The following is a 23,715-nucleotide window of genomic DNA, read 5'->3' on the forward strand; positions in this document are numbered from 1 at the left end:
AACAGAGCAAGACCCTGTCTAAAAAGAAAGAAAGAAAGAAAAAGAAAAAAGAAAGAGAGACTCCAACCAGCCTTTCTTCCCTGGTTCCCTGACAGCTCAGAGATAACCATTGTGCCCCTACGGCTAACAGCCGCTGGAGCTGACAGCCTTTCACAGGGCCTGTCAGCAGCCTTGGAGGAACCCCGAGCCTATTTAATAGACAGGACACTGAGGCTCAGATAACAAGTGCGGTTTCGGACAAGAGCAGGAGAGGAGATGGAGAAACAGACCCTGGTGCGTGGCTGGTGGGGATGGAACAAGGCCCAGCCTGGCAGCTTCTCACATGGGTAAACGTGGAATTACCATAGGGCCCAGCAATCCCACTCCTGGGTATAGATCCCACAGAACCGACAGCAGGGATTCAAAGAGGTGTTTGCACACACATGTGCACAGCGGCACGATTCCCAACAACTCCAGGGTGAAAGCCACCCCAGGCGTCCATCAGTGGATAAACACAGCATGGTCCAACCAGACAGTGGAATATTACTCAGCCATGAAAAGGAAGAGAATCCAGACATAGGCTACAGCGTGATGAACCTCGAGGACCTCACGCTCAGTGAGAGGAGCCAGACACGAAAGGACGTGTCCTGTGTGATCCCACTTCTGGGAGGTCCCTAGAGTCGTCGGATTCACAGAGACAGGAAGTAGGATGGGGGATGCCGGGGGCTGGGGAGGGGGACAGGGAGCGAGTGTTTCACAGGGACAGAGTTTCAGTTTGGGAAGAGGAGAAAGTTCTGGAGAGGATGGTGATGATGGCGGCACAACATGTTAGTGAGAAAAGAGAGAGGGAGAGGAAGGGCTCAAAGTCAGCCCCAAGCCCCATCTTCAGCGTCATATGGGATGCGTGTTCCTGCAGCCTCACCGTTGAGTTTGAAGGCATGATGTCAGAATGCAGGCCCAGCAGGGACCCCCCCAGGGAGATGGCGGGGGTGGCTGGCAGGGCAGGTTTCACCTGGACTGCACCAGCCCAGGTGTGACGGGCTCTGGGCCAGGCCCAGGCACCTGAGGTGAGAACGCAGCATCTCTCGTCTCAGGATACCCAGGCCTCCCCCAGGCGGCAGAACTCCGGCCGTACCTCGCAGCAGCTGGTCCGTGGCGCCCACGGTATATCCCACGCATGCAGTGCCTTTCCGGCCTCTTCCAGAAAGAATTTAATTCGCCCCTTTGCATATGACCATGGGAGGGAAATGCCAGTCCTACTTTTATTGTTTGTTTGTTTGTTTGTTTGTTTGTTTTTGTTTGTTTCAAGATGCAGTCTTGCTCTGTCACCCAGGCTGGAGTGCGGTGGTGCGATCGGGGCTCACTGCAACCTCTGCCTCCCGGGTTCAAGCGATTCTCCTGCCTCAGCCTCCTGAGTAGCTGGGACTACAGGCGCCCGCCACCACGCCCGGCTAATTTTTGTATTTTTGGTAGAGATGGAGTTTCACCATGAACAAGACTCTAATTCTTTCTTCACGTCGGCCAGGCTGGTCTCGAACTCCTGACCTCAGGTGATCCGCCCACCTCGGCCTCCCGAACTGCTGGGATTACAGGTGTGAGCCACCGCCCCCAGCCCCGATCCCACTTTTAGATCGTTCTCCACAGACAGCACAGAAGCAACTTGTCCGAGGCCACGTAGCCGTGAGGGGACAGGGCACACAGGACATCTTAAGTCTTCTAGCCGCTTCCCTCGGACTAGCCCCGCCTCCTCCATCAGTGCAGAAACGTGGTTGGGGAGTGGGCTCGGAACCGTGGTCCCCTCAACACCTATTTTGTGAAGGAAGCCAGGCCAGGTGTGCGGGACTCAGGCCTGTAATCCCAGCACTTTGGGAGGCCGAGGCGGGCGGATCACCTGAGGTTGGGAGTTCGAGACCAGCCTGACCAACATGGTGAAACCCCGTCTCTACTAAAAATACAAAAAATTAGCCGGGTGTGGTGGCGCCTGTATTCCCAGCTACTCAGGAGGCTGAGGCAGGAGAATTGCTTGAACCTAGGAGGCAGAGGTTGCAGTGAGCCAAGATCGTGTCCCTGCACTCCAGCCTAGGCAACAGGGTAAGACTCTGTCTCAAAAAAAAAAAAAAAAAAAAGCAGAAATAAGCAGAAATGTCCGTAACAGGCAGATCTACAGAGAACATGGATGTGTGGTTGGAGGGGACAGGGTGACTGCTAATGCTGACAGGGTTTCCATTTAAGGTGATGAAACAGTTCTGGAATTCAGCCAGCACACTGGCTCACGCCTGTAATCTCAGCAACTTGGGAGGCTGAGCTGGGAGGATCGCTTGAGACCGGGAGTTCAAGGCTTCAGTGAGAGAAGAAGGTGCCACTGTAGTCTGGTCTGGGTGACAGAATGTTAACTCTTAAAAACAAACAAACAAACAAAAAGACCGGGCGTGGTGGCTGACACCTGTAGTCCCAGTTACTCAGGAGGGTGAGGCAGGAGAATCGCTTGAACCCGGGAGGGGGAGGTTGCGGTGAGCCGAGATCGCGCCACTGCACTCCAGCCTGGCAACAGAGCGAGACTCCCTCTCAAAAAAAGAAAAGAAAAAGTGTTGGAACGAGATAGTGTTGATGGTCGCACAGCTCTGTGAAGGAATTAAAAACTTTCTCGACCAGCCTAGGCAACATAGTGAAACCCATCTCTACAAAAAATAAATAACTAAGCAGGCATGGTGGCATGCACCTGTAGTCCCAGATACCTGGGAAGCTGAGGCAGGAGGATTGCTTGAGCCCAGGAGTTAAAGACCAGCCTGGACAACACAGCAAGACCCTGTCTCTACAAAAAATAAAAAATTAGCCTGGTGTGTTGGTGAGCACCTGTGGTCCCAGCCACTCGGGAGGCTGAGGTGGGAGGATTGCTTGAGCTCAGGAGGTGGAGGCCACAGTTTGAGCTGTGATGGTACCACTGCACTCCAGCCTGGTGGACGGAGTGAGACCTCGTCTCAAAAAACAAAACAAAACAAAAACAAATGAACAAAAAACAAAGAGGCACAAGGTGGCATTGCCAAAAGAACAAACAGGCCAATGGGACAGGATAGGTAGGTAGTCCGTGTTTTATATGACCCATATAAAATGGTCCACTAGCCAGGCGTGGTGGCTCACGCCTGTAATCCCAACACTTTGGGAGGCCAAGGTGGGCAGATCACCTGAGATCAGGAGTTCAAGACCAGCCTGGCCAACATGGTGAAACCCCGTCTACTAAAAATACAAAAATTAGCCAGGCGTGGTGGTGGGTGCTGTAATCCCAGCTGCTTGGAAGGGTGAGGCAGGAGAATCGCTTGACCCCGGGAGGCAGAGGTTGCAATGAGCCGAGATCGCACCTCTGCACTCTAGCCTGGGCGACAGAGCAGGACTCCATCAGAAGGAAGGAAGGAAAGAAAGAAAGAAAGACAGAGAGACAGAGAGAGAGAGAGGGAGAGGGAGAGGGAGAGGAAGAGGGAGAGAGAAAGAGGGAAAGAGGGAAAGAGAGAAAGAGAGAAAAAAGAAAAGAAAGAGAAAGAAGGAAGGAAGGAAGGCAGGCAGGCAGGCAGGCAAGCAAGCAGGGAGGGAGGGAGGGAGGGAAGGAAAGAGAGAAAGAAAGAAAGAAGGAAAGAGAGAGAAAAGAGACCACACATCTGATAACTCTTTCACTTAACATAGCCTGCAGGTGCCCTCCAAGCCACCACTGCACACCACCCATCCTAGAAATGCAACGTGGCCTAACCACACCTCTGCAGGCAGATTTGAGATGGTTCCAGTTTGGAAGCGTTCACAGTTCTGCCATCAGAACAAGGATAAGGATATAGGTAGACATCTTTGCCCACGTGTCCAACAAGGTCTTTACAATAAATTCCTAGGTACGGAATCGTCACATCAGCAGGTAGCACTTTCTCGGTTCCGACGATGCCGCCACCTTTTCTTCCCAAAATGTTGACCAGGGACCCTCTGTTATCTGTGCTGGACAGGCCCCCATTCCGCAGATCCTAGAAGACACTGGGTGTCATGAGGCTTCCATCCATGACGGTCTGAGGGGCCAGGGTGGAATCTTGTTATTGGTGCATTTGTTGTTGTTTGTTAAAGCTGGACAACCCTGCCAGGCACGGTGGTTCACGCCTATCATATCAGCACTTTGGAGGCCAAGGTGGGTGGATTGCTTGAGTCTAAGAGTTTGAGACCAGCCTGGACAACATAGTGAGACCCCATCTCTAAAAAAAAAAAAAATACAAACATTAGCCAGGCATGGTGCCATGCACCTGTAATCCCAGCTACTGGGGAGGCTGAGGCAGGAGGATCAGTTGAGCTCAGGAGGTCAAGGCTGCAGTGAGCTGTGATCACACCACTGTACTCCACCCTGTCTCAAAAAATTAAAAAGCCAAACTGAACATCTCTTTTTAGGCTTGGGGGTTTGTTTCCTTGTGTGAATTGTGGGTTCATGTCCTTTACCATCTTTCCACTGTCCGAGGAGGGCTCTCTGCTCCTGGAAAACCTTCCAGTACCTTCCACTTATGGCTGAGACTTGGCTCCTGGGCTGTCTGTCTGAAACTCCTCCTGGGGCCCACTGTGGGGCTGCATCCTTAGGGATTTAGCTTCTCCTTTGCTCCCATGATCTCAGCTAAGTGGGTGTGGAGATGCCCATTTTACAGATGGAAGAGCTGAGGTTTGCAGGTGCCGCTTCCCCAGTGAACACAGGCCCCATCCACATGTGGCTGGAAAGGGAAGTTTCCTTCCTGACCTGAGGCCCAGTCGAGCTCTGTGTGTCTCCCCGTGCCTGACTGTCATAGTCCGTTTCGTGTTGCTATAAAGGAATAGAGCAGAGCCTGAGGGGTTTATCAAGCAAAGAGGTTTGTCTGGTTCACAGTTCTGCAGACCATACAAGCATGCTGCCAGCATCTGCTGGGCTTCTGGTGAGGCCTCAGGAAGCTTCCACTCATGGCAGAAGGTGAAGGGGGAGCAGGCATCTCATACGGCCAGAGAGGGAGCCAGAGAAAGGAGGGAGGAGGTGCCAGGCTCTTTTTACCAACCAGGTTGTCCGTGAACTAACAGAGTGGGAACTCACTCATTCCCGAGGGGAGAGCACCAAGCTATTCATGAGGCATCCACCCCCACAACCCAAATGCCGCCCACCCAGCCTCATCTCCAACACTGGGGGTCACATTTCAACGTGAGATCCGGAGGCACGAACATCGGCCCCGTGTCACTGACCTTGATCATGCTATGCTGCCGGATTCTGGGATTTTGTGGTTATTTTTGTTGCCATTGTTCTAGTGTGGTGGTTCTCAGCTGGGGCTGATCCTGCTCCCCAGGGGACACTGGGAGATGTCTGGTGACATTTGTGGTTTATCATGACTGGGCGATGGGTGATGTCTGGGGACATCTGTGGTTATCCTGATGGGGGTGCTGTTGGCATGGAGTGGGTGGAGGCCAGGGACGCTGCTCAGCACCCTGCAGTGCCTAGGACGGCTCCACCCCAGAGAACGGTCTGGCCACAGTGTCCACAGTGCTAAGAGGAGAGACCCTATTTAGTAGAATAGCAATAAATTATCATTGCTTGCAATAAATTACCATTGCTTGCACTTTTTGTTTAAGAATGGAGATGATTGCCCTCTGTTGTGTAGCGGTTGCTGCCCCAGAGTTATGCTGCATCCTTTGTGGAACTGGACCCCAGCAGGTGCCTCATGCTGGGGCCTCTCCCATCGCTGAGTTGTGTGTGTGTGTGCACGCACCTGTGTGTGTATGCATGTGTGCATTTGTGTATGTGTGTGTGCTTGTGTGTGCCTACTTGTATGTGTGTGTTCTTCTGTGTATATATTTGTACTTTTGTGTATATGTGTGTGCTTCTGTATGTGTGTGAGCTTGTGTGTATATGTGTGTAAATATGTATATGTGTATATGTTTTTGTGCATATATCTGTATGTGTATATTTGTGTGTATTTGTATATTTGTATATGTATGTATGTATAGTGTGGATATATGTGTGCACGAGTGTGTGTGTGCACTTGTGTGTATATTTGTGTATATTCGCATATGTGTACATATTTGTGTGTATACATGTGTGTATACGTGTATGTATATGTGTGTGTATATATTTGTGTGTATATGTATGTGTATGTGTGTATGTGTATATAATGTATATATGTATATGTAATGTCTATGTATATATGCACGATATGTATGTGTATGTAGCCGATGTGTCATATATATATATATTACGTGTGTGTATGTGTGTATGTATGTGTGCATGTGTGTCTATGTGTATGTGTGTGCATGTGTGCATGTGTATGTATGTGTGTATATGTGTATGTGTGCATATATATGTGTACATGTGTGTGTATGTATGCCCTATATATTTTTATATATTACATGTGTGTATAATGTATGTATGTGTATATGTGTGTATATGTACATGTGTATGTACGTCTGTATATGTATATGTGTGTATATGCACGTATGTGTGTGTATGTATGTGTGCCTGTATGTGTATATGTGCACGTGTGTGTCCATGTGTATGTATATGTATGTGTGTATGTGCATGTGTGTATGTGCGTATATGTGTGTGTATATGTGTGTGCATGTGTATGTGCATGTCTATATATCTGTCCTGCACCATGTATATATATACATGTATATATATATATTTATATATATATATATATATATATGCATAATACAATGTATATATATGTATATCATTATATATGCAATGTATATATATATATATATATATGCTATAATATATATATATGTGTACATATGTATATGTATATCTGTATATATGTGTATATAATACATATGTGTATATAATACGATAATATATGCTTATATACATATATGCATATGTATATATGTGTGTACATGTATATATATATGTATAATATATATGTATTATGCATATATATATATGTGTTTATAATGTATGTATATATGTGTGTATATATGTGTGTGTGCGAGTGTATATGTGTATGTGTGTGCATGTGTATGTGTGTGTATATGTGCATATGTGTGTGTGTGTGTATATATATGTGTGTGTGCGAGTGTATATGTATGTCTCTGTATGTGTGTGCACGTGTGTGTATGTGTGCTCGCATGCTTGTGACTGGGTGGCTGGAGTGCCTGGTGAGGTGCATTTTCCGGGAAGGCTTTGTGAACGCCCTACTTCCTGAGTTCCTGCCGAATGGCAACGCCCTTCTCTCCCTTGCATGCCTGAGTGCGTCCTGCCCGGGAACAGATGGGTGACTTCCCCATTGCCCAGCTGACATTGCCCTGCCCCTATGGAGTCTAGTGCTCTGAAGAGAAGACTTGTGACCTTTTTGGTCTCATCCTAGACCACAAGGCAGTGAGCTTTTCCTGTAAAGGGCCAAAGAGTTGCTGTTTTCGGCTCTATGGACCAGTCAGTCTCTGGCTCCACCACTCAGATCTGTCTCTGTAGCACAGAAGCATCAAAGGCAGTGCTTAAGTAGGATACGACAGAGGACACCGGCCCAGCGCAGTGGCCCATGCCTGCAGTCCCAGCACTTTGGGAGGCCGAGGTGGGAGGATCACTTGAGCTCAGGAGTTCAAGACCAGCCTGGGCAAAATGGCAAAAAAAAAAAAAAATGCAAAAATTAGCCTGTGTGACGGTGTGCACCTGCAGTCCCAGCTACTCAGGAGGCTGAGGCAGGAGGGTCGCTTGAGCCTGGGAGGTGGAGGCTGTGTGAGCTATGATTGCACCACGGCACTCCAGCCTGGGTGACAGAGTGAGACCCTCTCTCTCTCTCTCGCGCACACACACACACACACACACACACACACACACAAAATCGAGGACAACTGAGAAGAAATAAACCTGCAGATGGAGAAGATGTGTTTTGGAGAAGCAGCACTACAGAAATGATCACGGCCAAACCAGTGACTTGAACTCAAGGAGCTTCTAGAGCAGGGGTCAGCCAGCAAGGGCCCATGATGGACAGTGTGGGTTTTTTGTTACTGTTTTTGTGTTTTTGTTTTTATTTTTGAGACCAAGTCCTACTCTGTTGCCCAGGCTGGGGTACGGTGGCGCCATCTCGGCTCGCTGGAATCTCTGCCTCCTGGATTCAAGCGATTCTCCTGCCTCGGCCTCTCGAGTAGCTGGGATTACAGGTGTGCGCCACCATGCCTGGCTGTTTTATAATTTTAGTAGACACGGGTTTCACCATTGTTGGTCAGGCTGTTCTCGAACTCCTGACCTCAAATGATCCACCTGCCTCGGCCTCCCAAAGTGCTGGGATTACAAGCTGGAGTCACCATGCCCAGCGACAGTGTGTTTTTTGTAAATAAAGTTTCATTGGCACCCACCATGCCCACTCATTGAGAAATCGTCCACAACGGCTCTCCTGCCTCTGCGGCTGAGTTGAGCCGTTGCAACAGAGACCATCTGACCCACAAAGCCAGAGAAGTTTGCTCTCTGGCCTTTTATAGGAAAATGTTGCCAACTCCGGCCTCACAACCTCTATCCAGTCCTTTAGTGGTGGGGGTGGAAGGAGAAGGAGGTGTCCCCCGACCACTGCCGTGGCCCAAATTCTGGTCTGCTGTCTCGGACCCTTCCCCCTGAGCCAGGGTGAGCCGCCTCTTAGGGCTTTGTGTGAGTTTCGTGGAGCTGCTCTTACAAGTTACACAGGCCCGGCCGTTTAGACACCGCAGGTTCGTTCTCTCTCTGTTCTGGAGGCTGGAAGTCCAAGGCCAAGGTGTAGGCAGGGCTGGGTTCTTCCGAAGCCAGGTCCCAGGGCCACTCCCGGCTCCTGGTGGTGGCTGGAGATCCTTGGCCTTCCCTGGCTTGTGGAAGTGACACCCCCAATCTCTGCCTTGTCTCCCCAATCTCTTATCTATACAGCATTCTCTCTCCTGTGTGCATCTGTGTCCAAATGTCTCCTTTATTTATTTTATTGATTGATTGATTTGTTGATTGATTTTTGAGACAGAGTCTCGCTCTGTCACCCAGGCTGGAGTGCGGTAGCGCAATCTCAGCTCATTGCAACCTCCGCCTCCTGGGTTCAAGCGATTCTCCTGCCTCAGCCTCCTGAGTAGCTGAGACTACAGGTACATGCTACCGCGCCCGGCTAATTTTTGTTTTTTTAGTAGAGACGGGATAGGGTCTTTCTATGTCACCCAGGCTGGAGTGCAGTGGCACAGTCATGGCTCACTGCAGCCTGGACCTCCTAGGGCTCAAGCTGTCCTCCCACTCAGCCTCCCAAGTAGCTCGTTCACAGCCACATGCCACCACACCCAGCTAATTTTTACATTTTTTTTTGCAGAGATAAGATCTTGCTATGTCGTCCAGGCTGGTCTCGTGCTCCTAGACCCAAAGGATTCTCCCACCTTGGTCTTCCCAAAGCACTGAGATTACAGGTGTGAACCACCGTGCCCAGCCTCAATTTATTTATATTACTTATTTATTTTATTTATTTATTTATTTATTTATTTATTTATTTGAGACAGAGTCTCTCTCTGTCGCCCAGGCTGGAGTGCAGTGGTGAGATCTCAGTTCGCTGCGACCTTCGCTTCCCAGGCTCAAGTGATTCTCCTGCCCCAACCTCCCAAGTAGCTGGGATTACAGGTGCCCGCCACCACATCCGGCTAATTTTTGTATTTTTTAGTAGAAACAGGGTTTCGACACGTTGGCCAGGCTGGTCTCGAATTCCTGACCTCAGGTGATCCACCTGCCTTGGTCTCCCAAAGTGCTGGGATTACAGGCGTGAGCCACCACACCCAGCCTTTAATTTCCTTTAAAGTCAGAAGAATACCATCCGCCTGTCTCATATTTATTCTTCCACCAACGTGGTCATAAAGTAGTATTTTCTATGGATGGGGAATGGCAGATGTCATAATGAGACGCTGAGGGCATCTCCACCACCCTGAACAGATCCCGCTTACCGTTGAGACTACCACTGGCCCCAGTAAGGGGCTAAAACTCTCCACAAAGCAGCCAAGGCCTCTTTTTTTTTTTGCTCTGTCACCCAGGCTGGAGGGCAGCAGTGCGATTTCGGCTAAATGCCACCTCCACATCCCAGGTTCAAGCGATTCTCCTGCATCAGCCTCCTAAGCAGCTGGGATTACAGGTGCACACCACCACGCCCGCCTAATTTTTGTTTTTAGCAGAGTAGGGGTTTCACCATGCTGGCCAGGCTGGTCTCGAACTCCTGACCTCGGGCGACCCACCCACCTCGGCCTCCCAAAGTGCTGGGATTACAGGTGTAAGCTACTGCGCCTGGCCTCAAGGCCATTTTTGACTCGACTCTGGTCTGGCTCCAGCCACCCGGCCCCCTGCCCCTGCACTCTTCCACACCCACGTCCCAGCTCTGAACTCAGGGTGCTGCCCAGGCCTCTGCACACAGTCAGCCCCCACAGCCTTTCCAACTCCATATCCGCACCCGCGCCGCCCCTCTGGGATAGGACATTGTCTCTGCCATGACTTCTCTCTTTATGCCTTTTTTCCTCCTTAACTGAAATGTAATTCACATGCTATAGAACTCGCCCATTGAAGTGATGCAATTTAATGTTTTTAGTATGTTCACAGGGTTGGGCAACCATTACCACTATCAGACCAGGACGTTCCTTCCCCATGAAGGAAACCCCAACCCCATTAGCGGTCACTTTCTATCCCGTCCCCCAGCCACCGGCACCCACGCATCCGCTTCCAGCCTCTATGGTGGGCCTGTCCTGGACATTTCATAGAAATGGAATCACATGGCTGGGTGCGGTGGCTCACGCCTGTAATCCTCACATTTTGGGAGGCCGAGGCAGGCAGATCACCTGAGGTCAGGAGTTCGAGACCAGCCTGGCCAACATGGTGAAACCCCCGTCTCTACTAAAACTACAAAAATTAGCTGGGCGTGGTGCCACACGCCTGTAGTCCCAGCTACTTGGGAGGCTGAGGCATGAGGATCTCTTGAACCCGGGAGGCGGAGCTTGCAGTGAGCTGAGATTGTGCCACTGCACTCCAGCCTGGGCGATTGAGTGAGACTCCGTCTCAAAAAAAAAATGGGATCACACACTGCATGGCCTTTTATGTCTGGCTTCTCTCACTGAGCGTGATGTCCTCAAGGTGCATCCATACTATGGCCTGTGTCCGAGCCTCCTTCCTTTGATGGCTGAATACTGTTCCATTAAACGAATGGACCACATTGTGCTTATCTATTCATCCGTTCACGGGCATCTGGGCTGTCTGCAATTTTGCCTGTTATGACTCATGCATCTGTGAACTTTCCTATACAAGTTTCTGTGTAAACCTAACTTTCATTTCCCTTGGGCAGATACTTAGGCCTGAAATTGCTGGGTCACATGAAAACTGTGTTTAACCTTTTGAGGAACTGCCAGTCCTTAACTTCAGAGGCTGTTCATCTCTGCAGCTCAGGGTTCTGCAGATACAGCCTGGGCATGTGTCAAATCTGGCCCTCTGCTTGTTTTTACAAATAAAGTTTTATTGGCACACGGCCCCACCCACTCATTTACATATAATCCATGACTGCTTTCTCACTACTTGGGCAGAGATAAACAGTGTCCACAGAGACCTTCTGGCCCCCAGATTCAAAGTGTCTACTCTCTGATCGTTTACAGAAAAGGTGTGCTCATGATCTACCACCTGTGACATCCAAGGTAATTGGCTATTTGTGGGTCTTAATCCCTCCTTAAAAGTAAAATAAAAATAAATAAATAAAATAAAAAGAATGCTTCCTTTCCCCTCACACTCTGCACAGAAAACTCCATAAGGGCGGAATTTGATCTTTTAATTTTTAAATTGTTGTTTTCTACTATCGTTTATCTATTTATTTTTAATTTTTAATTTTATTTATTTTTATTTTTTGACAGCGTCTCACTCTGTTGCTTAGGCTGGAGTGCAGTGTTGCAATCTCGGCTCACTGCAACCTCCGCCTCCCCAGTTCAAGCAATTCTCCTGCCTCACCCTCCCGAGTAGCTGGGATTACAGGTGCCCGCTACCACGCCCAGCTAATTTTTGTATTTTTAGTAGAGATGGGGTTTCGCCATTTGGCCAGGCTGGTCTCCAACTCCTGACCTCAGATGATCCACCTGCCCCAGCCTCCCAGAGTGCTGGGATTACAGGCATGAGCCACCACGCCTGGCCGCTACCATGGTGTAAAATGTTTGCACACATCATTCCGCCCGTCCCCCACAGAAGCACTGAGGACATTAGACTCTGGGGCCGCTTCCTGTAGGACCCAGGGCTGGCCTCACACAGGCTCCACCCTGAGCTGCTGGTAACTGTCACCTGAAGTCTTAACTGCCCTGTGCCCAGCACACCCCAGACCACTTAATCAGGTTCTTCCAGGTGGGACGGGCCTCCCCCAGTGATTGCAGGGTTTAGGAACCCTGGGTGAACTGGTTCCTAATCCTAAATTTCTGCAGTTCTCATGGATTCAGTCCCGGAAGGAAGGAACCAACCGACCCTTCCTTCGATGCACACAGCTTTGGTTTTTGTTTTGTTTTCGTTTTTGTTTCTGAGATGGAGTCTGTCTCTATTGCCCAGGCTATCGTGCAATGGCGCGATCTTGGCTCACTGCAACCTCCGCCTCTCGGGTTCAAGCGATTCTCTTGCCTCCGCCTCCCAAGTAGCTGGAATTACAGGCTTGAGCCACCGCGCCCATTTTTCTACTATCATTTATTTATTTATTTTTTATTTTTTATTATTTTTTATTTTAATTTAACTTTTTTTTTTTTTTGAGACGGAGTCTCGCTCTGTCGCCCGGGCTGGAGTGCAGTGGCCCGATCTCAGCTCACTGCAACCTCCGCCTTCCCGATTCAAGCGATTCTCCTGCCTCAGCCTCCTGAGTAGCTGGGATTATAGACGTGTGCCACCATGTTCAGCTCCCTCCAGAGACTCCAGGGGCAGGGTCGTTCCTGTTTCTCCCAGCTTCTGAGGGCTCTAGCAGTCTTTGGCTTGTGGCTGTGTCACTCCAGTCTCTTGCCTCCATCCCCACACAGCCATGTCGTCTCTTCTGCGCCTCTAAATCTCTCCTTCTTGGTGTTTGTTTGTTTTGAGACAGAGTGGCGCTCTGCCACCCAAGCTAGAGTGCAGTGGCACCATCTTGGCTCACTGCAGCCCCCACCTCTTGGGTTCAAGCAATTCTCATGCCTCAGCCTCCCAAGTAGCTGGGACTACTGGCATACGCCACCATACCTGGCTAACTTTTGTATTTTTGGTAGAGATGGGATTTCACCATGTTGGCCAGGCTGGTCTCGAACTTCTGGCCTGAAGCGATCCTCCTGCCTTGGCCTCCCAAAGTTCTGGGTTTACAGGTGTGAGCCACCGAACTCGGCCTGTGTCTCTCCTTCTTAAAAGGACACCAGTCATTGGATTTAAGGCCCACCCTACAAACAGGATGATGATTTCATCCCAAGATCCTTATCATCTTCCGTCTGCAGAGTCCCTGTCTCGGAGAAGGTTACATGCGGAGCTTCCAGGAGGACGTGAGCTTTTGCTGGGTGCTATTCAACCCCCTGCATTCAATACACACGCTTTTTCTTGAGTTGAAAATTACCTACACTTAAACAGGAGCCCGCCCTTACACACACGAACGCCATTCTCATTTGGCTAACCATCCTTTGATTTTTCCTTGCTGTTTCCCCCACCCCACCCAACCCCCAAATACCGCCTTCACCGTCTCCTCCATTCCCAGATTTGCAATGCTGTGTGTGTTGTTTCTGGATGAGCTTCAGATCCTCTCTGGACCAAGGAAGCTTGGGTGGGAAGGTTTAAATAACTCGACAGTTGACAATTAGGCTAAAAATTCACTTAAAATGAGCCCACTGAAGGGTTCAAAAGTGTGACCTGGGCTGGGTGTGGTGGCTCATGCCCGTCATCCCAGCACTTTGGGAGGCCGAGGTGGACGGATCACTTGAGGTCAGGTATTCAAGACCGGCCTGACCAACATGGCGAAAGCCCATCTCTACTAAAAATCCCAAAATTAGCCAGGCGTGGTGGTGCACACCCGCAGTTCCAGCTACTATAGGGAGACTGAGGCAGGAGAATCACTTGAACCCAGGAGTCAGAGGTTGCAGTGAGCCAAGATCGTGCCACTGCACTCCAGCCTGGGCGACAGAAATGAAACCTATCTCAAAACAAAACAAAACAAAAGTGTGACCTCTGTAATGCTTGGGAGTGGTTCTCTTGGGAGCCTGAGTAGCATGTGGGGACATTTCTGGTAGTCACAACTACGGGGTGCTCCCAACATGGAGTGGGTGGAGGTCAGGGACGCTGCTCAGCACCCTACAGTGCCGAGGACGGCCCCACCCCAGAGAACGATCCAGCCCCAATGTCCAGAATACAGCGAGGGAGAGTCCTGTGTTCATTATTTGAAAAATACTGGCCAGGCGTGCAGGCTCAAGCCTGTAATCCCAGCACTTTAGAGGCCGTAGACGGGGATCACGAGGTCAGGAGATCGAGACCATCCTGGCTAACCCGGTGAAACCCCGTCTCTACTAAAATGGCAAAAAACTAGCTGGCCAGGTATGGTGCCTGTAGTCCCAGCTACTCGAGGCGGCAGGAGAATGGCGTGAACCCAGGAGGTGGAGCTTGCAGTGAGCTGAGATTCACTGTACTCCAGCCTGGGCGACAGAGCTGCAGACTCCTCGGGCTCCCCAAAAAAAAAAAAAAAAAAAAAAAAAAAAAAAAGAAAAATACTGAGTCTATCTCTTGCTCACACTGGACACTGGAAAATAAACTCCGATGGGGCCAATGGGGTAAACCAGGGGGACCCCCAGCTCCTGGGACTCTCCTCTCTCTCTCCCCGCTCAGGGTGTGGATTTCAGTGTGTGCAGCCTTCTGGGAACTCAGCAGTCTCTTGGGGGTCTGTGGAATCCCCTAAGATTCCAGTGTAGCCTGGGAGCGATTCTGCCCCCACCACCAGGGTACGCTCGGTCATGTCTGCGGGCATCTGCTCCTGGCATGGAGTGCGTGGAGGTCAGGGACACTGCTCAGCACCCTGCAGTGCCCAGGACGGCCCCACCCCAGAGAACAATCCAGCCCCAATATCCAGAATACAGAGTGGGAGAGACCTGTGTTCATTATTTGAAATATTGGGCCAGGTGCAGTGGCTCACACCTGTCATCCCAGCACTTTGGGAGGCCAAGGCGGGCAGATCACGAGGTCAGGAGATAGAGACTATCCTGGCTAACACGGTGAAACCCCGTCTCTACTAAAATACAAAAAAATTAGCCGGGCGAGGTGGCGGGGGCCTGTAGTCCCAGCTGCTCGGGAGGCTGAGGCAGGAGAATGGCGCGAACCCGGGAGGCGGAGCTTGCAGTGAGCCGAGATCCAGCCTGGACGACAGAGACTCTGTCTAAAAAAAAAAAAAAAAAGAAAGAAAAATATTGAATCTGTCTCTTGCTCACACTGGACACCAGAATAAACTCCCAATGGGGCCAATGGTGAAAACCAGAGGGACCCCAGCTCCTGGGACTCACCTCCTCTCTCTCTCCCCACTCAGGGTGTGGATTTCAGTGTGTGCAGCCTCCTGGGAACTCAGCAGGGCAGAGGATCGTGAGACGCAGAGTCTCTTGGGGGTCTGTGGAATCCCCTAAGATTCTAGTGTAGCCTGGGAGCGATTCTGCCCCCGCCACCAGGGTACACTCTGGTCATGTCTGGGGGCATCTGCTCCTGGCATGGAGTGCGTGGAGGTCAGGGACGCTGCTCAGCACCCTGCAGTGCCCAGGACGGCCCCACCCCAGAGAAGGATCTGGCCCCACTGTCCACAGTGCCCAGGGGGAAAAACCCTGTTGTAGGTATTGAAAGAGAGTGTAACTTTCAGCTGAACAGAAATCATGAGTGTTAGTCATTTAAAAGAAAAGGAAAAGGGGCAGAGCGAGGTGGCTTACACCTGTAATCCCAGCACTTTGGGAGGCTGAGGCAGGAGAATCGCTTGAACCCGGGAGGCGGAGGTTGCAGTGAGCCGAGATGGCGCCACTGCAATCCAGCCTGGGTGACAGAACCAGACTCCGTCTCAAGAAAACAAAAAAAAAAAGAAAGAAAGAAAGAAAAGAAAAAGGAGCCCACTGTAGATGTGTGTTCCTGGGGCTGAGCAGGTGGGGACCCCGGCAGCTCCCGGGCTGCGGTGACTCAGGGCTCCGGCTCTGTGTGAACCTGCAAATCCCAAGGGTGTTACTGCAAACCCCTGAGTGGGTGGAGGGCACGAATGCCTGCCCCCGACCCCGGTTTCTTTCTGAGAAGCAGAACACAGAGAAACTTCTCAGAGAAATGTCGGAGGAAGGGGATTACCCGCCGGTCTCCCAGAAGAGCCGGCGAAGCTCAGAAACAGGGCTTCCTGTTTCTCGGGTCGACCCGGGGCAGCTGCCTCTGCTGGGCACTTTGCTGTGAGGCGCTTTTCAGAGTGCAAAGAAGAGAAAGAAGCCAGCGTCTTTTCTTTTTTTTTAAACAGAGTTTCGCCTTTGTCACCCAGGCTGGAGTACATTGGTGCAATCTCGGATCACTGCAACCTCTGCCCCCCGGGTTCAGGCGATTCTCCTGCCTCGGGCTCCTGAGTAGCTGGGATCACAGGCACCCGCTGCCATGCCTGGCTGATTTTTTTTTTTTAATATATATATTTTTAGTAGAGACGGGGTTTCACCATGTTGGCCAGACTGGTCTTAAACTCCTGACCTCAGGGGATCCACCCGCCTCGGCCTCCCAAAGTGCTGGGATTACAAGCATGAGCCACCGCACCCGGCCAACCAGTGTCATTTGTATCCTCCTGAGACAGGCTCTTGTGGGGATCATGTGTCCAAGAGTGCTGAGAGCCGGGAAGGTCAAGGACCCAGGCTGGGGTGCAGAGAGAAAGGGACGGGGGAGGGCAGGGCCCTTCCTGGGCACAGAAGGGCAGCGGTGCTGATGGAACCACAACTGTGACAGGACCTAACCAGGGTCTCCCCAGGGCACCGTGGATATTGGGGCCTGGGGTGGGACCGACCTGGGCACTGCAGGGTGCTGACAGCGTCCCTGGCCTCCACCCACTCCATGCCAGGGGCACCCCCCGTCATGACAACCACAGCTGTCCCCAGACATTGCCCAGTGTCCTCTGGGAGCAGAGTCATCCTGGTTGAGCCCCCCTGGGTTATGGGATTCCACAGACCCCCAAGAGACTCTGCGTCCCATGATCCTCTGCCCTGCTGAGGTCCCAGGAGGCTGCACACATGAAATCCACACCCTGAGTGGGGAGGGAGAGAGGAGGTGAATCCCAGGAGCTGGGGCCCCCTGGTTTACACCGACTGCCCCATCGGGAGCTTATTCTGGTGCCTGTGAACAGAAATTGCACTCAATTGTTTTCCCAAATAATTTTTTTTTTTTTTTTTTTTTTTTTGAGACAGTCTCCCTCTGTCACCCAGGCTGGAGTACAGTGGTGCGATCTTGGCTCACTGCAACCTCCGCCTCCCAGGTTCAGGCAGTTCTCCTGCCTCAGCCTCCTGAGTACCTGGGATTACAGGCATGCACCACCACACCTGGCTAATTTTTGTATTTTTAGTAGAGACGGGGTCTCCTCATGTTGGCCAGGCTGGTCTCAAACTCCTGACATCAAGTGATCCACCCACCTCGGCCTCCCAAAGTGCTGGGATGACAGGTGTGAGCCACCGCGCCCAGCCTTTTCCCAAATAATGAATTCAGGGTCTCCCCTGGGCCCTGTGGACATCAGGGCTGGATCCTTCTCTGGAGTAGTGCCGTCCTGGGCAACGCAGCGTTGCCCCATGCCAGGAGCACCCCCAAGTCAGGACAACCACAATGTCCCCAGCCACCACCCAGGGTCCCCTGGGGGCAGGGCTACTCCCAGGTGAGAATCACTGCCTCAAGGGAAGGGCTGGGTGGGACACAGAAATAAGGTGTGGAGGTACGGGGGTCCTGCGTGGGCCCCCTAAGGCAGGTCGGACCTCCTCTCCTGAGAGTCAACCCTGGGGGCCGGTGGGAGACAGACCTGTGGGATGGGGTGATGTGGGGGTCCAAGGCGGTCCCCTCCTTCCTGCCACCAGCCAGGCCTCGTGGTGGGTGCCTGGCCAGGCCAGGCCCTGAGCACACTGAGGAGGTGCAAGGGACAGGCTGGGTTTGTACTGTAACCCCCCTCATCGTTCATGGAGTCCATATTTGCAAATTCGCTGGCTTGATGGTGTGTATTTGTGAACCCCAAATCAGTGCCTGGGACACTTTTCCCTCTCATCCTGGGACACGTGCAGAGAGGCAGAAATTAGTTGTGGGCGTGCGTTCCCTGAGCGGAGGCCACGCTCCGCCCTCCCATTTCCCCTCCCAGGTGGACGGCGTCCTCATTACTGTCAAGCGAGAGCCTCGGGGTTTGCGTTTTTCTGCTTTTTGGTGATTTTGCTGTTTGCAGTGGTTCCAGGCATCGTGCTGAGGCCCCTTCTCGTCTCCCTCGGGGCCTCGTGCAGGAACCAGTAGGTGAGAGAAGTTTCGCTCAGGCAGGAGTGAGAGAGCAGCTGCCCCGTTCAACACTCGTGTCGTTGACAGGCATTCAGGAAGGCGCCTTTGGGCCGGGCGCGTGGCTCACGCCTGTCATCCCAGCACTTCGGGAGGCTGAGGTAGGTGGATCATCCGAGGTCAGGAGTTCAAGACCAGCCTGGTCAACATGGCGAAACCCTGTCTCTACTAAAAATACAAAAATCAGCCGGGCACAGTGGCTCACGCCTGTCATCCCAGCACTTTGGGAGGCTGAGGTGGGCGGATCACAAGGTCAAGAGATCGAGACCAGTCTGGCCAACATAGTGAAACCCCATCTCTACTAAAAATACAAAAATCAGCTGGGCGCAGTGGCTTACACCTGTCATGAGGCGGGCAGGCCGAGGCGGGCAGATCACCTGAGGTCGGGAGTTCGAGACCAGCCTGGCCAACATGGTGAAACCCAGTCTCTACTAAAAATACTAAATTAGCCAGGCATGGTGGTACATACCTGTAATCCCAGCTACTCAGGAGGCTGAGGCAGGAGAATAGCTTGAACCCGGGAGGCGGAAGTTGCAGTGAGCTGAGATCATGCCACTACACTGCACTCCAGCCTGGCGACAGAGTGAGACTCCATCTCAAAAAAAAAAAAAAAGAAGGCGTCTTTGAAAGGAAACACACAGGCTGGGCATAGGGGCTCACACCTGGAATCCCAATGCTTTAGGAGGCAGGGGAATCCCTTGAGCCCAGAAGTTCAAGACCAGCCTGGGCAGGCCACATAGCGAGACCTTGTCTCTACAAAAAATACAAAAATTAGTCGGGCGCGGTGGCTCATGCCTATAATCCCAGCACTTTGGGAGGCCGAGGTGGGTGGATCTCGAGGATCAAGAGATCGAGACCAGCCTGACCAACATGGAGAAACCCTGTCTCTACTAAAAATACAAAATTAGCTGGGCATGGTGGCGCATGCCTGTAATCCCAACTACTTGGGAGGCTGAGGCAGGAGAATCACTTGAACCCGGGAGGCAGAGGTCGCTGTGAGCTGAGATCTCACCACTGTACTCCAGTCTGGATGACAGACCGAGGCTCGGTCTCAAAAAATATATGTAAATAAATAAATACAAAAATTAGGCCGGGCGCAGCAGCTCATGCCTGTAATCCCAGCTACTCGGGAGGCTGAGGCAGGAGAATCTCCTGAACCCAGGAGACGAAGGTTGCAGTGAGCCGAGATCCGCCATTGTACTCCAGACTGTACAACAAGAGTCAAACTCCATCTTGGGAAAAAAAAATAGCCAAATATGGTGGCGGGTGCCTGTAATCCCAGCTACTCCAGAGGCCAAGGCAGGAGAATCACTTGAGCCCAGGAGATTGACGTTGCAGCGAGCTGAGATTGCGCCATTGTACTCCAGCCTGGGCAACAGAGTGAGACCCTGTCTCCAAAAAAAAAAAATAGAAACACACACAGAACAAGGTCACGTATTGATCAGATGAAGCAAAGGAAAGTTTCCTGAAACTCAAAGGAAACTAACCCTGCAAAAATATTCTCTAGGAGCAATGATTCATATTCGCAAACTCAGTTTTTATGGTGACTTCACAGAACAGAACTACCACAAATAATGAGAATCAAATCAACTGTGTATATATCTATGTGTATATATGTGTGTGTCTATGTGTGTGTGTGTGTGTGTGTGTATATATATATATCTATCTTCTTTGTGACTATGAAAGGAATATTACTGGCCGGGCGTGGTGGCTCACACTTGTAATCCCAGCACTTTGGGAGGCCAAGGTGGGGGGATCACTTGAGGTCAGGAGTTTGAGACCAGCCTGACCAACAGGGTGAAACCCCGTCTCTACTAAAAATACAAAAAATAGCCAAGCGTGGTGGTTGGCTGCCTGTAATCCCAGCTACTTGGGAGACTGAGGCAGAAGAATTGCTTGAGCCCAGAAGGCAGAGGTTGCAGTGAACTGAGATCGCGCCACCGCACTCCAGCCTGGATGACAGAATGACACCTGTCTCAAAAAAATAAAATAAAAAGGAAAGAAAGAGAGAAAGAAGAAAGAAAGAAAGAAAGAAAGAAAGAAAGAGAGAGAGAGAGAGAAAGAAAGAAAAAAAGAAAAGAAAAGAGAGAGAGAGAGAAAGGAAGGAAGAGAAAGTTACATAACTTCATTTTGCAGAATCTGAGAATCACATAAGGATAGGAAAATCATCCACAATCCCAGTGCTTTATCCTTTCCCCAGACTTCTACATACACACTCTTATTTTTAAAAATTGAGGTTCTATACACGGTTTGATCATCTACCTTTAAAACCTTTTTTGCTGGCCAGGTGCAGTGGCACATACCTGTCATCCCAGCACTTTAGGAGGCCAAGGTGGGAGGATCGCTTGAGCCCAGGAATTTGAGACCGGCCTGGGCAACATGGCAAAACCCTGTCTCTACAAGAATAAAAATTAGCTGGGTGTGGTGGCATGCGCCTATAGTCTCAGCTACTCAGGAGGCTGAGGAGGGAGGATCACTTGAGCCCAGGAGGTTGAGGCTGCAGTGAGCTGTGATCATGCCATTGCACTCCAGCCTGGGTAACAGACCCTATCTCAGAAAAAAAAAGGACACAGTGCCCATCAGATCAGTGGCAAGGATAATGAAAATAATACAGTGTGCTGATGAAAAACGGTATTTCCAGCCACCTAAAAGTAACCCTGAAAGGCCGGGTGCAGTGGCTCATGCCTGTAATCCCGGCTCTTTCGGAGGCCAACGTGGGCGGATCACAAGGTCAGGAGATCAAGACCATCCTGGCTAACACAGTGAAACCCCGTCTCTACTAAAAATACAAAAAATTACCCAGGCGTGGTGGCCCGTGCCTGTAGTCCCAACTACTTGGGAGGCTGAGGCAGGAGAATCGCTTGAATCCGGGAGGCAGAGGTTGCAGTGAGCTGAGATCGCTCTACTGCACTCCAGCCTGGGTGACAGAGCAAGACTCCATCTCAAAGAAAAAAAAAGTGAGCCTGAGAGAGAAATGCACCGAGTCACCCATCAGAATGAGGAGCTGTGGTTCCCTGGTCAAGGGCCATGGCCTGGGACGGGGTCAAAGTCCTGTGGGTTCTGAGGCTGACCCGGGGCTGCAGGTGAGGTGGCCCCAGCATCCTCGGTCACTGTCCTGATTTTATGGATCAGGAGCTGAGGTCACACCGGGCTGGCCTGGGCACGTCACACTTACTCAGAGTTTGTGACGGGTCAGAAGTCTAATTTCCCGTCTTTCTCTATCACGGTCCTGGAACTGTGCTGCTGCTCCATTCGCTGACCCGGCCGGGTGGAGCCTCTGAGTCTTCTGTGAGTGCAGGCGCCTTTGGGCGGGAGGGAGGAAAATTCCTGCAGCCCCTCGTTTCTTGAGTTGGTGTGTGTTTACTAGCAGGACCTTGCTTTAGATGCAGGACTGGGTGGAGGCTCTTGCTCCTGCGTGCATGTGTGTGTGAATGTGTGCACATTTGTATGTGTCTGTGTGTGCACGTGTCTGTGTGTGCATGCAAATGTGTATGCATGTGTGTCTTGTGTGTACACGTGCGTGTCTGTGTGCGTGTGTGTGTGTCTGTGCATGTGTGCATGTGTACAGTGCACGTGTGTGCACGTGCATGTGTGCGTATGTGTGAGTGTGCATGTGTGCATGTCTGTGTGTGTGTGTGAGTGATGTGTTTGCGTGTGTGTGCATGCAAATGTGTGTGCATGTGTCTTGTGTACACGTGCGTGTCTGTGTGTGTGTGTGTGTGTGTGAGTGTGCGTGTATGCATGTGTGTGGGTGTGTCTGTGTGTGTCCATGTGTGTGAGTATGCGTGTGTGTGCGTGCATGTGTGCGTGTGTGTGTAGAGGTGGGAGGGGAGGCAGTCCCCTGGATGTCTGTAGGTCACTAAGAGGTCAGGGATCTCACATGGAGTGATTCTGCCCCCCAGGGGACCCTGGGCTGTGTCTGGGGACATTTGTGGCCAACACATCTGTGGGTGCTCCTGGCATGGAGCAGGTGGAGGCCAGGGGTGCTGCTCAGCACCCCGCAGAGCCCAGGATGGTCCCACTCCAGAGAACAATCTGGCACTGGTGTCCGTAATGCTGGGTGTGGGGAGAGACCCTGGCTTAGGAGAAGGTGACCCCAGCCACCGCCTTCCTGCAGCTGAGACCCGGGAGCCTCCGGAAAAGGCAGGATTCGGCCTCCCCGGCTGGGCTGAAGGTGGGGAGGCTTCCCGCCGACCTCAGCTTCCTTGGCCTGGGATGCAGCCCCGGGGCGCAGGGCTGCTGAGAAAGTGTCGTGTGTGCGTCGCCCGACTCCAGCCCAGGACAGCAGCCGTGTGGCTCTTCTTTGTGTCAGTGGAAAAAAACCCATTGGTGGGTGGAAACAGCAAATGTTTCTGAAGGAAGAGGGGCTGGGCCTGCTTCGCAGACCACAGGGGCCCTTCAGGGCAGGAGGGAAACAGCCTCGGCCACGTCAACCCGGCCCAGCCCGGCCTCGGGCAGCTCAGGAGGTTGGGCCTGGATTGGGCCCAGTGCAGGGGGCATCTGCTGACCTCACCGGGCAAGGCCACTGCAGAGTGAGCCTCGCTACGCGGGACGGAGCCTCCCCTAGCGCTGTCAGTGCCGCAGCTCCTGGCTTCTCCAAGTGGGACCGGCGGCTCAGCAGCAGAGCAGTGGTGGTCTAACCGGGAGACACAGAACCGAGCATCTGGGCTCACTGTGCACAAGTCCCGGCCCCATGACCTCGGCTGGTGTAGACGCTCAGCAAGGCAGGGGCCTCTGCCTGCCTCGGGCCTCCTTGTCCACAAAATAGGAGGCTGCTGTGAAGCTGAAGGAGGCAGATCGCTGCCTGCCTCTCCCTCCAGGCCTTAGTGGGAGTCAGCAAAGACCACGGAAGGTGGTCCCTGTGGCCCTGTCACGATCCGTGCACTCTGCATCAGAGACGGATGCAGGACCCGGCTGTATCCAGGGTCCGGCTTGGAGCAGAGGATTCTGTTCCATGGAAAACCGCAGCTCCAAAGGCCCCAGTCCTCCCCCCTCCTGCCCAACTCTGGAGACCAATCACGGGGACATGGAGCCGTCCTTCCCTTCCTATTGACCTCCTGGCCCTGGGCGGCTCACATGAGACCCCCCGGCCTTCCTGCCCCCTGTATACCTGTCACTTCCTCCATTCGGGGTTAATTGGTTTGTCCCCAGTTTCCACTTTCCACCTCTCCCTTTGCCCGGCACGTGGCTTACATCAAAGTAGAAATCAGAGATGGAAAAACACCAAAGGACGCCATGGGAAGGCTCCGTGCCTGAATATTTTGTTTTTCTTGCACTGC

At 51.8% G+C, this 23,715-nt stretch overlaps 2 protein-coding genes across 2 annotated transcripts in view; one reads left to right on the forward strand and one right to left on the reverse strand.

Moving 5' to 3' along the window:
- GNG7 (G protein subunit gamma 7) overlaps window positions 1-23,715 on the forward strand; it is a 212,774-nt gene that overhangs the window by 143,877 nt on the left and 45,182 nt on the right. The window lies entirely within an intron of this gene.
- On the reverse strand, window positions 6,045-7,192 carry LOC116271613 (putative uncharacterized protein YIL100C-A; the record flags this gene model as incomplete). Its single annotated transcript, XM_031659078.1, is given in 4 exon segments — window positions 6,045-6,066; window positions 6,215-6,231; window positions 6,604-6,865; window positions 6,987-7,192. Coding segments are annotated over 4 exon segments (507 nt in total), but the record flags the coding sequence as incomplete, so codon positions are not given.

The sequence above is a fragment of the Papio anubis genome, chromosome 20, assembly GCF_008728515.1.
Source record: "Papio anubis isolate 15944 chromosome 20, Panubis1.0, whole genome shotgun sequence".
Lineage (NCBI taxonomy): Eukaryota > Metazoa > Chordata > Mammalia > Primates > Cercopithecidae > Papio > Papio anubis.